This window comes from Peromyscus eremicus, chromosome 13 (assembly GCF_949786415.1).
Source record: "Peromyscus eremicus chromosome 13, PerEre_H2_v1, whole genome shotgun sequence".
NCBI lineage: Eukaryota > Metazoa > Chordata > Mammalia > Rodentia > Cricetidae > Peromyscus > Peromyscus eremicus.
Window position 1 is genome coordinate 54,793,413 of NC_081429.1, and position 15,714 is coordinate 54,809,126.

The 15,714-nt window shown below is 45.5% G+C and overlaps 2 protein-coding genes across 5 annotated transcripts in view; one reads left to right on the top strand and one right to left on the bottom strand.

Moving 5' to 3' along the window:
- Positions 1 to 1,719: 1,719 nt before the first annotated feature.
- The window catches only part of Rftn2 (raftlin family member 2), a 70,100-nt gene continuing 56,105 nt past the window's right edge, over positions 1,720 to 15,714 (top strand). The window contains exons 1-2 of one of the 4 annotated variants that reach the window (XM_059277943.1): positions 1,720 to 1,795; positions 14,410 to 15,079. In XM_059277943.1, coding sequence (XP_059133926.1) covers positions 14,941 to 15,079 — 139 coding nt within the window. In that variant the 5' untranslated portion in view covers positions 1,720 to 1,795; positions 14,410 to 14,940. Of the gene's footprint in view, positions 1,837 to 1,971; positions 2,103 to 14,409; positions 15,080 to 15,714 lie in introns of those variants that run through there. The other 3 variants (XM_059277944.1, XM_059277942.1, XM_059277946.1) reach the window with 3 other exon arrangements.
- On the bottom strand, positions 2,348 to 4,965 carry Mars2 (methionyl-tRNA synthetase 2, mitochondrial). The gene has a single exon (XM_059277941.1). The coding sequence runs from the start codon at positions 4,963 to 4,965 to the stop codon at positions 3,211 to 3,213; it is 1,755 nt and encodes a 584-aa protein (XP_059133924.1). The 3' UTR covers positions 2,348 to 3,210.

Here is a 15,714-nt window from a genome sequence, read left to right on the forward strand (position 1 = left end):
CACATGTAACTGTAGTCACATCCACATCCTCCTATCTCCAAATATTTGGGTAAGACAAGGACAAGACCCACCAAAGTTTCTAACACCCAGAACTACCACAAGAGGTTTCTTCAGCTGCACTACAGGTGGGAAATTGCCCTGAGAAGGCAATTATAAATGATCATAAAGCGGCAGTGTTCATTGGCCACATCTTGTCTAGGCCTCCCCCATAACTGACACCAGTACAGTGCACTGCCACTACATCCGTGGGAGAGGTAGAGCAGCCGGAACCGTGAAGCCATGCCTACTATAATGTTTAGACTCTTACCTACTTCTGCTTCTGGGGTCATCCTTTCTGAAGCCTACATGACCAACTAATGCCCAGTCCAGTGTTGGAACTTCTAGAGCTAAAGAACTTCGGTGTAATTACAGGTAGACCCTTGACCAAAACAAAACCCATCAAACAAATGTGTGCTCAAGGGCCCATCTTCCGGCCTGTGCACTTACACACTTAAGCATCAACTTTATAGTCTATTAGCCTATTCACACTTTTTAAAGCTCATAGGTTCTCAAGAAAAATGTCTGTTTATAAAATGACTGAGGTTTTGATGCAATCAAAGATTTTGCTTGCTGCTTCTACAGCCACTGGTTTTCCAATTAGGAATGAGCCTAATATATCAGTTTGTTTGTAGAACTCAGCACACAGTAGTACTATTTAACATAAACATCACTGCTGCTGCTGCTTACATGACTTCACAGATAGAGGACAGAAGTCTGGAGAGGTGAGATCTGTTGTTGTTTGTCTGGCAGTACTTAGGATTGGCCCAAGGCCCTCCATGCTAGGTAAGTGCTCTACCACTAAGCTGTATCTCACGGCTTCCTAATGTGACAGCCCTTGAAAACCTGATCTAGGCTGGGCTGTCACTTCCTGTAATATTGCCTCAAGAGTACACCAAAATGAGTATTTGAGGATCACAAGAGTATCTTGAGATAGCAAAAGGGTCTATAAGATGCCACATAAAGGACTAACATTTCTGGAATGGGGAATTTTACAAATCTCCACATTTATTCCCTTTTCCCAGATCAGTTAAGATGCCTCTCACCTTGGAAGTACAAACTCTCCAACTAAATGTAACTCTCCCCTTGGCAATTATAAACTGCTGTGTCAAGCCAAACACAAATGTGTACAACAAGGCAATTTGTTTCACCTGTCTATTTACAGAAATCTGTTTGACCTTCCTGATCACCACACAAGTAGGATCCGGTTTACCACACTTTTCCACTTAAAGTAGCTGGCTGTTATAATTAGGAATCTCTCTTCTGATCTTCTGACTCCTAGTATCTAACAGCTAGTTAAATGCCTTCACAAGTAGCAGTCTGCAAAACCTCCACTAACAGCAAGCCGAGCTCCACTGGGAAATGAGGAAGATCACCTAAGGAAGACTCGAGTCTGTGCAGGAACTCCAACGCTGCAGTAGGGGCTCGCAAAGGAGAGGTCAGAATCTCACTGCTTCTCCACATGCCTGCTTTTTGGGGAAACACAGCTAAGTCGCATCACTATGTAGCCCTAAGAGACTGAGTCCTAGACCCCAGAGTCCACCCTACTGATCCCAGCAGGTAACAAGATACGCCCTCTGGAGACCTGCAGTGACCGAAAGCACAGAATGATGCACAGAGTCCAAAAGAGGACTTGTGGACATGTCCTTCCACCTTTAGAATGTCTTCAAGCATTCTTTTCCAAACAGTGCTTCCTAGCAACCCACAACCTGTCACTTTGCTAATTACCGGGAACTGGAGCTGAATGGTGACACTTAAAGTAAGTCTGGAGAAACTGCCAGCACAACTGTTCACTTCATGGTGAGCCCTTTCTGCCTGACACCATACTTAGAATGGATGTTCCAAAGCAAGCTTGCATTTTAAGCTGTGGCCTAGCTCTCCCATTACCTATGAGATATGACAGCGACTTACTACGTTCTAGTCACTGTATTGTTACATAACATTATCTCTGGGTGTTCTTTTATGAAGCCTTGGAGAGGCCCTGAACCCTTGACAGTCCTGAACACTGATCATTTGCTCCCTTCAACATTACCTTCCATAAAAGTAACTGCGCAGCTCTAAGTAAGGTACTTACATCGAACTTTAACAGCAAGTTAAAGAAGGACAGGCATGCTGGTACACCTATAACACCAGCACCTGGAAGGCGGAGGAGGAGACGGATGAATTGGGGCAAGCTTAAACTATATAGTGAAACCGTGTCTCAAAGAGAGAAGTAATCAACAAAAATTACTCTGACATAGATATATTAACAATTATTACATAATTTCTGTATTGAATTATATATCCTAATTGACCAAAAGTAATCGTATGAGATAAATTACGGATGTTGGGAAATAAATATAAAGAGAATACTGCCCTTTTGAGGGCTTTATAGATGAATTATACATATAATCATTACTAAAATTTAGTATTTGTAATGCACAGTGTACCTAAGAGCTTTATAGTTTTATCATATAAATAACCTGTTATATTTACTTATTACTTATTGTACATGTCATTTTTAGTAATTTTAAAATGAGAATTCTTGTATCTTTGTATTTTTAAAATAGCAGTGGTTCCAAAGTTATCCTTTAAGAAAAAACAGTATGATTCTAAAGATCTGTGAATTTAAATGGTGGAAAATAATTCTGTCTTCTGAAACCACACACACAAGTTGAATGTGAGAGCAGAGCCATCTACTGGATGAAGTGTAGTATTACAGCGCACAAGTGCTGCAGTTTAAAAAATGAGAATGAACATGGGCCAGAGTCATGTAGTCGAGGACACTGGCTCCTATAGCTCCAGTAAAAGAACCTCTTCAACTGGAGACCCACAGTGTCTAACAGAGTAGAGCTGACCTGTGAAGCCGGCCAGGGACTGACTGCAGCCCTAGTTTCTGCAGAAGGAGGGGCTGTGCTAAATTAGCCTGAGGAGTAGAAACCACGAGAGGTAGTCTGACCATGGTTTGGGAGAAGGTACAATGAGAAGGAACAGTGTCAGAAACTTGGTCCCTCCTCAGCCATCCTTCTCAGAGACTGGCGAACATGGAACAGTGGTTAGTGACTGCACAGGGAAGGAAAGGGCTGGGCTAGGTGCCTGGTACCTGGTACAACACTTTCTAAACACTGTAACTTTCCTGAAAATGCAAAAGGAATACATTTGCTCTTTTACCATCAGCCAGTAAGGACTGAGTTTCTAGGTCCTGTGGGCTTTCACTAGCCAGGTCCTGGATTGGTCCAGTCTTGGAAACAAAAGCCCAGTGTCTGGTCCCAGCTTTCTCCCTTCAAAGGGGCATGGGTGTCCATAGAATCGAGGTAGGAAGTAGAGCTCTCTAAGGCCTCTCTCTGTGGCAGAGACCCCCAGTCTTGACAGCAGCTTATCAGCTAAGTCTGGAGTAACAGGCTGAAGCAAGGTTCCAAAAACTCGCAAACATTCCAAGGCTACATGAAGCACAGTACCCAGCCAGAGGGCATCTGCAGGGCTGCTCAATTTCCATGGCGTGTGCCTCTGGATGAAACCATTAGTTTGCCGAACACAGCTGGACACTGCCTCCAAAGCCTTATAGATCTGAAAGTCATCATAATAGTCCGCCACCTGCTTGGGCAAAGTGGCCACCGCACTTACAAGCGCATAGTCTTCTGCCTGCGCACGAACCGATGGCCCCGTTAACCCTGGCTCACTGGGGAAACAGGCAGCGCAGAAAGATGGGTAAGTCCCAGAAGGATTTATCCTGTAGGCAGTGCACCGGTTTAAAAGGCCTCCTAAGGCATCTGCCAGCTCAGAGTCCAGCAATTTAACCACCTTTTCATCATAGTAGTCGCAGTCCCAACTGGGAACTCCCTGCCGAAGGAGAAAGTAGCGGAAGCCATCCACAGTGTAGCGATCAAGGCAAGTCCTCGGATCCACCACGTTGCCCAAGCTCTTGGACATCTTTTGGCCACTCACCGTCCAGTGCGAGTGGACACAGATGCGATGTGGTGGCCTCAATCCGGCTCCTAGGAGAAGGGCGGGCCAATAAATGGCGTGAAATTTGAGAATGTCCTTACCTATGATATGAGACGTGGCTGGCCACCAAGACTGGAAATCTGCATCCGGGTAGCCAACTACGGTGAGGTAGTTAACCAGGGCATCCAGCCACACGTAGATAGTCTGCGAATCGTCCCCGGGAACCGGTATGCCCCAGTGCAGGTGGCTACTCCTTCGAGAAACGGACAAATCGGGCAGCTCCTCCTGCAGCCACTGCAGAACTGTCTGGTGGAACGGCTCCGGGGTGATCGCCTGAGGATTGTTTCCAAGCCACCGCAGGAGTGGTTCTCGAAACTGGGAAAGCCTGAAAATGTAATTCTCTTCCTTGGTCCAAGAGACAGGATGTCCGCTCTCAAGAGACACAGGGCACAGATCCCCCGACGGACCCACCTGCCGAGTGACCTTGGCCTCGGGCAGGAAGCACTCGTCGGAGGCGCAATACCATCCTTCATAAAGCCCCTTGTAAAGCAGACCCCGGGCCTCCAGCGCCCCCCAGAAGTGCTGCACCGCCAGCCGGTGCCGGGCCTCCGTGGTGCGGATAAAGTCGGTGGAGGAGATGCCAGCCTCCCGGAAAAGCTGCCGGAACTGGGCAGACACTCGATCGCACAGCTCGATCGGGGACAGACCCGCGGCGGCGGCCGCCTGCTGGATCTTCAGGCCGTGCTCGTCCGTGCCGGTGGAGAACCGCGTGGACGCGGAGCCGGGAACACGGAGACGACGGTGGCGGCACAGGGCGTCGGCCAGCAGCGCCGAGTACAGGTGCCCGATGTGCGGCGCGGCGTTCACATAGAAAATGGGTGTGGTGAAGTAGGCCCGCGCTTCCCCGGCGTCGCCACGGCCGCTCGCCGAGCACGAACCGTAGCGGCGACAGCCGCGGCCCGCCCGGGAGCGCGCCAGCACCCGCAGGGCGCACTGCCGCAGCATGGTGCCAGCCGGCTCCAGCCCGAGAGGCGGCGTCCCCGAGCACCCCAGGGCGCGTGCGCAGCTGGACGGCGCCGCAGCTTCCGGCGCGGAAGCCAATGAACGGCGAGCGCTGGCTGCTGCGGCCCCGCCCACAGCACCGCCCTCTCCGGGCTTCCTGCGGCGCGCAAGGGCCGCTGGTCGGCGGGAGGTTTTGAGTGCTCGGCCGCTGCTGGGCTCCGAGTCAGGGCAGATGACGGAGGGAGCGCGCGTCCTGGGTGTTGTGCTTTGAGCTGCCGTTTTACATGCTGGGATCTGTTTCCGGTTCTGGACTGAGCTTGTTGGCCAGATTTTTATATTGAGGCGTTTCCCCAAACTCATTAACTAGCATACTGCAGGACACAAATCCAGCCTCTCCTTATCCTCTCTCCAACCTCTGAAAAACCAAATAAATATGAAAAGAATCCAAATAAATATAAAAAGAAGGAAATTGGTGTCCTAGAGCGCTTTAGGGAAGGATAAGCCCTGGAAAAAAAGTTGCGTAGGTAACCAACCACTATTTAGTTGGATTTAGGGTCCACTCCATGAAATGGAACCCATACCTGACACTTCTCCAGATGGCCAAGAACCTGAGACTAGACAGGCCATGCATCTGGAGAAAAATCAAATACTATTGTTCTGCTGAGAGAACATGATAATGACCCCTGACAACATTCTGCCATCTACGTGGATCAGTGCCTCACTCAGCCAGCAGCAGAGAAGCTTCCTCCCGCCCTAGAGGGGAGCTAATACAGAGATCCACACCGTACAATGTGCAGAGAGTGAGGGACCATGGAACACTCAGTCCTGAATGGGATGTCTTCATCAAACAACCTCCAACCCTTCCAACCCCCTCACCCTCTGAGGCCAGCTGCTCTGGCCTCGGGGAACTATGAGGAAGAGGAGGCAAAAAGGTTGTAAGAGCCGGTGAAGATGGGAGACACCAAGAAAACAGTGCCTTCCAGACACGACGGGACTGATCCACGTCTGAACTCAGACCGGCAGCGTGCACAGGGCCTGATGGAGTCCCAGCGCCGACAGGGGACACAGACACGAGCTCACATCCCTAACCCAGAAGCTATCTCCAGCTGACAACTACTTGTAAAGGAAAATTTAGTTTTCTACATTTGAGTTTTACTTGGCATACAAACCACACTTAAGGGAGGCCCCACGCTGAAGACGGAAGACGACCAGCACAAAACAAGCTCAGCAGTACTCCTGGAGATGTTGTGTTTCATAATGCTTTCTTTGTGCCTTTTGTTCCTTACTTGCCTTTTGCTGTCTATTATAGTTTCCAATCTTGTGTTTTTATGGGGGGCGGGGGTAACTATGTGTTTCTCCTGCTTTGTTTTTGTTTTGTTTTGTTTTGTTTTTCTGTCTGTTTGCTTTGTTTTATTCTGGTTGGTTGGTTGGTTGGTTGGTTTTCTAAAGAGAAAAGGAGTTGGTGGGATTGGATGGGCGGGAGGTGGGGAGGATCTGGGAGAAGAGGGAAGGGAAACTGTGGTCAGAATGTATGGTATGAAAAGTTTATTTCCAATTTTAAAAAAGACAGAAAGGGGGGCTGGAGAGATGGCTCAGTGGTTAAGAGCACTGGCTGCTCTTCCAGAGGTCCTGAGTTCAATTCCCAGCAACCACATGGTGGCTCACAACCATCTATAATGAGATCTGGTGCCCTCTTCTGGCCTGCAGGTCTATATGCAGGCAGAACATGGTATGCACAATAAATAAATAAATCTTTTTTAAAAAGTCTCAAAAACTGTTTTTTAAAAAAAGACAGAAAGATTGAAGAGGTGAGGATTGTATAACACAACCAGGTTCTCCGTCAATTCTCTCTATCTTCTCCATTGCCGTGAAGTTGGTGCTCCAGCATGCAAGCCTGCTGTCTGTCCTGGTTTGTTTTCTGTGGCTATAATCAACTTCACCACAAAAAAACTACTCGGGGAGGAAAGGGTGTGTTCTAGCTTACTCTTTATAGCCCATTGTGAAGGGAACTCAAGGCAGGAACCTGCAGGCAGGAACTGAAGCAGAAGCCAGGTGACATTGCCCACAGTGACCTGGGTCCTCCCACAACAATCACTAATTCAGAAAATGTCTTTCAGACTTGACTACAGACAATCTGAGGGAGGCATTTGCCGAATTGGCATTCCCTCTTCCTAGATGACTCTAGCTTATATCAAGTTGACAAAAAATAAATAAACAGCAGACTATTTTTCTCCATCTCCGCTATGGCTCTGCCTCTGTCCTTCTCTGTATAATAGAATTCCCTGCAGTAGACAGCTGTTCATACACACAAATGGTTCAAGTTTAGGACTATTAAGAATAATTCACAGCCGGGTGGTGGTGGTGCACGCCTTTAATCCCAGCACTCGGGAGGCAGAGCCAGGAGGATCTCTGTGAGTTCAAGGCCAGCCTGGGCTACCAAGTGAGTTCCAGGAAAGGCGCAAAGCTACACAGAGAAACCCTGTCTCAAAAAAACAAACAAAAAAAAAAAAAAAAGAATAATTCACATTCTCAGATGTCTCTCTTGGTACCTATATGCTAAAGTTTCTCTTGAACCTGTACCTGGGAATCAAATTGCTGGATCATTAAAAAAAAAATGTGAAGATTCAACTTCACAAGATAATGCCAAGTTTCTTCCAACATGGTTAAATAAATTTATACTCTTATGAGTACCATTTCCTTTGAAAAAATTTAGGACTTGGTATTATCTGTTTTCACTTTGGCCAGTCAAATGAGTACAAAGTTAAATGATATCCAGAAAGTGAAACCATTCAAGTGTTCATCATCTGATGAATAATTGAAGAAATATTGTATATCCATACAGTGCTTTTTCTGGGATGACTTTCTCAAGATTAACCCTTCCATCCCATGCCTTTCCATCTTGGCTTCCTCTGTTTATTTCGTCCGTGCTTTCAGGTTTTTACCTAGTGGTCTTGCACATCCTTGATCAGGTTTGATTCGAGGTAAAATTTTGAGACTGTTGTGAATCTGTCTTCCTGATTGCTTCCTCAGTATATTTGTCATTGGCACAGAGGAAGGCTTCTGATTTTTGTGTGTTGATTTTGTACCCTGCCACTTTGCTGAGAGTGTTTATCAGTTCTAAGAGTTTTCTGGTAGAGTCTTTAGGGTCTCTTATGTATTGGATCATATCATCTGTAAGCAGAGATACTTCGACTTCTTCCTTTCATACTTATATCCCTTTTTTATTTTCTCTTGTCTTTTCACTCTAGCTAAGCCTTACAGTACTCTATTCAGTAAGAGTAGAGAAAGTGAATACTCTAGCATGATTTTTAATAGAAATGCTTTTCATTTCTTCCCATTGGATAGAGTGTTTACTATAGGTTTACCATATGTAGCCTTTATTATATTGAAATATGTTCCTTCTATTCCTAGTTTCTTCAGGACTTTTAATATGAAGGGGTGGTGGGTCTTACCAAAAGCCTTTTCTGCATCTATCAAAATGATCATGTGACTTCTGTCCTTGAGCATATTTATGAAATCATAACATTTACTGATGTACATTTAGTGAACCATCCCTATATCTGCAGATCACGGTGAATGATCTTTCTTATGTGTTCTTGAATTTTATTTGCAGGTATCTTGTTGATAATTCTTTTGTTGTTGTTCTGTTTTTTGTGTTTTTGATCGGGGTTTCTCTGTGGAACCCTGGCTGTCCCGGAATTCGCTCTGTAGACCAGGTTGGCCTCGAACTTAAAAATTCGATTAAAGGCATACACCACCACTGCCCAGTGACTTTTTTTTAAGATTTATTTACTTTTATTTTATGTGCATTGATGTTTGGCCTGCAAGCATGTCTGTGTGAGGGTTCCAGATCCCCCGGAACTGGAGTTACAGACAGTTGTGAGGTGCCATACGGGTGCTGGGAATTAGGTCCTCTGGAAGAGCAGCCAGTGCTGTTAACCACTGAGGTATCTCTCCAGCCTTATTTTTTTGATAATTTTTTATGAACAAATAATAATAATAATTTTTTATCAGAGAAGTTGGTCCATAATTTTCTTTTTGTGTTTTTGTGTCTTTATTTGCTTTTTGCTATCAGGGTGATGTAGCTATAAAGAGAAGTCTCTTTGATGAGATATGAGAGCTGCGTTTATCTGTGGGTACAAGGATGAGAATTTAGAAGACAGTTGGAAACAATATTACTTTAGTAATATGGTAATTGCAGGTGCTCCTTGCGGGCCTAGATCCTCTCCAGCCATGTGTTCTTGGCTAGGTTTCCAGTACCAGGCATTAGTTCCATCCAGTGGAGAGGGCATTGGGTACAGGTATTAGTTCCATCCAGTTGAGAGGGCATTGGGTCCAGGCATTAGTTCCATCCCATTGAGAGAGCATCAGGTCCAGTAGATAACTGTTTGTTGCTCCCAGTGTCCAAGTACAGCTGTTTCAGCACTGGGGAAATCTTGTTCCATTGTTATGGGTCTCAATTCTTACAGCTCAATGGGGCCGTCAATATCCTTCCTCCCTGGAGAGCTTGCATAGACCTTCCGATAGTATGAACTAGCCTTCAAGCAGGAGGCTTCCAGGTCAGTATCAGCTTGATTTGGTCCTGTGACCAAAGTGTGTGGTCTTGTCAGCGGTAGGGTTTTACCTTCATATTCTAGCAGGCAACCAAGGGCGAAGACAAGAGCCAATGGGCCCTGTCTATCTTTTCTAACTAGCTTGTGTTTGGTCTGTCCTGTCAGGTATTAGAACAGTGACACCTGCTGGTCTCCCAGGGTCATTTGCTTGGAACACCTTCCTCTAGCCTGTCACCATAAGGTAGAGTCTGTCTTCTCTGGTGACAGGTGTTTCTTGGATGTGAGATGGCTCCTGCTTTTTTGTTCAATTTTATTTTTACTTTTTTTTTTTTTTTTTTTTTTGGTTTTTCGAGACAGGGTTTCTCTGTGTAGCTTTGCGCCTTTTCCTGGAACTCACTTGGTAGCCCAGGCTGGCCTTGAACTCACAGAGATCCACCTGGCTCTGCCTCCCGAGTGCTGGGATTAAAGGTGTGTGCCACCAACGCCCGGCTCAATTTTATTTTTAATTAAAATATAATTAGATCATTCCCCCTCCTTCTCCCCTTTCCCATGCCTCTCCCACTCCATCTCAAGTCTATGGCTTGTTTTCCTTATTACTATTATACATATATGTGCATATATATACAAATATTACACACATACATACATATATATATATATATATTACACACACACAACCCAGTGTGTCCATTGAGTGTTGCTTGCATGTATGTCTTTAGAGTTGGCCACTAGGTATTGGATAACCATTTAGGGGGTTCATGCCCGGGGAAGACTAATTATCCCTCTTTTGGCAGTCATCAGTTGCCTGTAGCTCCTCATCTAGAGCTGGGACCCCATGAGACTTCCCCCATCAACACTGGCATCCCGACTGGTGTTGTCTTTGTTCCAGTCTTGTTTAAGAAGGCATATTGTTGGGACTTCATGAGTTCAGTTTCCCCATCATATCTATAGGACACAATCTGGCAGCAGACTTCCTGGTCCTCGGCTCTTACCATCTTCCTGACCCTCCTTCTGTGCTGGTCCATGACCTTTAGGTAGAGGGGTCGTATTGTAGATGCAAAAGTTGGCTACAGGCACCCATGGTCAGCTGTTCTCTACATTTTGACCAGTTATGGCTTCTTATAATGGTCTTTGTCTGCTGCAAACAAATGTCTTCGATGAGGGATGACAGCCACACTTCTCTGTGGGTACAAGGATAAGGATTTAGAAAGAAGTAAGAACTTGCACTGGTTGAGGAAAGTCAGTCATAGGTTTTCCTCTTGAGTCCATGACCTCACCAGACACTGATAGTTTGCTAGGTTTACAATATCACACTTGAATTCCCTCCTACTGAGTGGGCTGCAAGTCCAATTATTGTCTATGTACAAATAAATCACTTTATAAAGTAATTAACTATTTGACCATGTATGAAGGAGAATATACGTATTTAAGAAATAATCTAAAGGGTGGGAAAATAATCCTTACAAAACTTTTCACAGTGGAAACTTAAAATAAGCAAAAAGTTACTTGCTGAGTATTGTAGGAATGAAATGAAGTGCCATGACAGATATTACCCAGAATCCACAGGGGTTGGTGTCAAGACTCCCACAGACAACAAAACCCAAGGATACTCAACTCTTCTATAAAATGGTGTAATGTTTGAATACCATGTACCATCATCTGCAGTACATCAAATCATCTCTGAGTTGCATAGCAACATTTAATATTAAAGGGTAGCGTGTAAGCGCTTCATGGTTGTCAGACTGCTGTGTTCAGGGACAACAGCAAATACCTGCACATGTTCAATACAGTGCAATTTTCAAAACACATTTCCAATATGCATTTGTTTGAATATCCACATGTGAAACCTGCAAATATGAGGAAATGGCAATAATTGTTAAGATGGGAACATATGCCACATTAATACATGAAAATGGATTTCAACTATTATTAAGAGACAGACAAAATTTTGTTCTTAGGGAGAAAATGACCTAAGTGATCATTCAATTATTCAGTGATGCCTTTAATTCCAGAACTCTGGATCTCTGTGAGTTCAAAGCTAGCCTAGTGTACAGAGTGAGTTCCAGGTCAGCCAAGGCAATACAGTGCTTTCCTTGACAGCAAGAGGACCAGCATTCACTCCCGGGGACCCACATTTTAAAAGGAAGTAGGGAAAGCTGAGCAATCCCAGCTAGGGGGAGGGGGAGACACGCAGCTGTCTAGGGCATGCTGGCTGGCCAGCCTCAGCTCCTTGGTGAGTTCCAGTCAATGAGAGACACTGTCTTAAAAAACAGGGGGACAGCCAAAGTTATCCTCTGGCCTCCATGCACATACACACACACACACACACACACACACACACACACACACACACACACATCACACGCTAATAATAATAATAGTAATAGTAACTGCATACATAATGATACTGTATTATTGCATAATGATACATAATTACCTAATGATAACTACATATATAACAGTAGTAAGCAGGGCGGCAGTAGTACACGCCTTTAATCCCAGACGTATCTCTGTGAGTTCGAGGCCAGCCTGATCTACAGAGCAAGTTCCAGGACAGGCACCAAAACTACACAGAGAAACTGTCAAAAAAAAAAAAGTAGCAAGGATCTTCATCCACTCAGCATCAGCTCTCAGTTGGACTTAGCAGCCTTCTTTCTAGCCCCTTATTCTTTTTTTTTTTTATTTTACATACCAACCCCAGTTCCCCCTCCCTTCCCTTTTCCTGCCCCTCTTGCCTCCCCCCATCCCACTCATCATCCACTCCTCAGAGGAGGAAAGCCCTCCTTTGGGTAGTCAACAAAGTCTACATACCAAGTTGAGGCAAGGCCTAGCCCCTCCCCAAGGTACCAAAGCTGACAAGATGTCCCTCCCTAGGGAATGTAGCCCCTTCGTACTAGTCAAAGCATCTTCCCCCAGGCTCCACCAGGGACAAGTCTAACATGAAAATGGTTGGCCTTTGATTCTTTTTGGTTATTTGACTCCCTTCAGTCACCTACAAAATGCAATCTAAGTTCTATGTGAATAGCATTCAAAGCCCATTTCCCCAGCTTGGTTTTTCCTTCACGTTTTATGTTCTAGTAGTCAGCTGCTCGGTGTTGCTCATTCATGCCACACAGCTTCACACGTGCCCTTAGTTATGCGCTCCCCTCCCCCAGGCACAGGCTGTGTAATTCCTACATGTACTCATCCTTAAAAACAGCCAGGACATAGTCCCGTAAGTTCCTTTAGGGGACAGACCCTGTGAGGCATCTTTTGTACCCAGTGTTTTTGAGTGCCGAGAAATGGCAGGTACTTGATAAAGGTAATGGGGTGCTTAATAAACAACTTTACAAGCACAGTGATTGGTACTAGTGACCAGCAGAGATTCTAGTTTTACAGCAGAACAGCACAAGGGCTCATCCTACGAAAGGGGACGTGAAGTGCAGCAACCCTGAGTCTCTGTAAAAAGTCAAGTGAGTCTCTCTCTCAGTCTACTGTCTGATTCATCTCATTTCCCAGAATTCCCTTCCACCTACTATGCCCAACCTTGAACATGGGGATTATAGAATGGTCTCCTATAGCAAACGCTTCTGAGAAGTAAAATACTTGAAGGGGAGTAGAGTAGGCAGAAGGAAGAGGCAAAAGATGATCTCGATCTACAGACTCAATAATCCACACATGCTCCCTTCGAGGAGTTTTCATGTGTAGACTTTAATGAACTGAAAAATCTCTCCAGCCAGGCTTTCTCAAAGGAGATCAGGATTTATTTTGTAAATAGTGGGAGTGGAGCCACAATCCCTTCCTTCCTATCATGACCGCCAGCCCTGTCTCGTGAGGTGCACAGATTGACACATGCAGTGTTGGGACAGAAGGCACGATTATCTTGGTCACCGCCCTGTGGCAGAAGTACCACTAGGGACATTTTAAGAGGGAAAGGAATTGAAACTCAGAGAAGTCAAGTAACTTGCCCCAGAGCATGCCTGTGATAAGCCTGAGAAGCAGAATCTGCACACAAGCAGTCTGCTTTCAGGGCTGGTGATAAGGAGCCTGGATCTGGACAGGACACAACACCATTACATACACATGGCTACGGCTCCTTGTAAATTATTCTTGACCTGAGGTATGCGGCAAATTATAGGATTACATGAGTCAAGTTATCCACGTTTGTTTTTTAACTGAGGCCATTTGAGACCTGAAGATCTGCTGTCACAACAGTGTTTTAAACCCCGGGTGCAGGGCTGGAGAGTCGGTCCAGACCCAAGAGCATTGGCTGCTCTTGAGAGGACCCAGCTATGGTTCCAGAACTCACATGGTGGTTCACAACCATTTGTTACCGCGGGGTCAGAGATCTGACCCCCTCTCTGTCCACCAAGGGCCCCTGCACACATGTAGGCACCCACACTCATGCACATAAATAAATAAAATACTAAACTAAGAATGTTGGGAAAACTAATTCCTCGTGTAACTATTTCTTTTGCAATTATGTTAAAAAAAAAACAACTTTTTTTGATGACATTTCTAAATAGGTATGTAATTGCCTTTGACCATAGGCACTCCATTATCCTCTTTCTTCCTCAAGGTTTTTTTTTTTAATGAAAATGTTTTGTTATTTTTTTTAAGCTTTTTATACTTGGTGGTTTTAACCAGCACATTTTTCTAGCAAAAAGAAACTCCATGTGGAAAGAGATTTTCAAACGTTCCACCTAGGACTAAAGCGCTTTTCTGGTTTTCTCTTCCTTCCTTCCTTCATTCCTTTCTTTCTCTTTTTCCCTTCTGTCCTCCTGTTGGATTCCAGGGTTCCCTCAGAAAGCTCACTTCCTTTCTGGAACTGATTTTTGTTTCCAACCACACTGAGAATCTCTCTCCTTCCCTCTCTCCCTCCCTCCTCTCCCCCTCCCTTTTGCTCTCTCGGCAGAAGCAGGGGAGGGAGAGAGAGCCAGCCGGGGACTGAAGAGAGAACACAGACAGCACCGCATCCCTTGGACGGACTCTGTCTTCCATCTGTAGAGAACCACACCCGAGCTGTACTTTGCCTGTGGTTCCGTTTCTGAACACTTCTTTTCCATTCAGCCGGCCGGGAGAGACAAAGCCCGGTGCCCTGAGCGCCAGAGCTCTGGTCGGGGGCTGGCTGGCTGTAAATTGACGTGGCATGGAAATTCTCCGCTAAGTTGCAGCAGTTTGTGAGCTCCTCGGAGATCCAGCCCAGCGTCCCGGAGCCGGAGCTGAACCAGGGGCTCCGTGACCTCCCAGAAGAATGGATAAAGTCCCCCGCTCCTCGCCCGGGACCCGCCGCCACCGTTTGCTTTCTGGCTATCTCTCACTTCGCTGAAAATCAAACTAAAACGGTGAAGTCTCTAACTTGGTTTTCCGCAGCTTGAACAGGAGAATTGGCCGCTCCGGTGCCCCTTGCTCGTCCCCCGCAATCTAACTCCTTGCAGACTTTGCCATGGGGTGCGGACTTAGGAAGCTGGAAGACCCTGATGATAGCAGCCCTGGAAAAATATTTTCTACCCTCAAGAGACCGCAAGTGGAAACAAAGACAGAATTGGCTTATGAGTATGCGCTGCTGGATTTTACTTTACAAGGTACTCCTTACTTCTAATGTAGTTATCTGTTTCCAAACTAAGAGAATACTCACTTTTTGAAGTGTGGACCTGTGGATTCTTAAGCTCGTTTTCATAATGAAATTGTTTGGTCCATCTAACAATGACGCTTTGTTTCTTAATTACATCTGGGGAGATTTTTTTGCTTTTTTTTTTAACATGGTTCATGTGTATTATACAAAATTAGGAAAACTGCTTGGAAATGTTCCTTTCGTTTTTAAAGCAATTAGGACAAATGTTTGATTTCTAGGCCAAATTGCTGTAGCCTTGATGACAGCTTGTGTTTTGGAAAGATTTGAAAGGCACGGGACACAGGCTGTGGGCGATGCTACTTGTGTGCACTGTGGAAAACTTGGGCAATTCTGAGGTGGCCAGCGGGTTGAATTTTGTGATTGTGTTACTCATGTGATACATTTGACCCAACTAAAGTTGACAAAAAGTTGTTGTTGTTGTTGTTGTTGTTGTTGTTTGTAGAGGAAAAAAAGTAGTCCTTCTGGGAGACACCTCCTCAGCTGGGTGCTCCATCCCTAACAGAGAAACTCTGTTCCCAAAAGTTGGAAACACAAATAAACAAGCCCAGAAGGAGGCCTGGGGAAGGGGCCCAGGCAGGTCCTCTT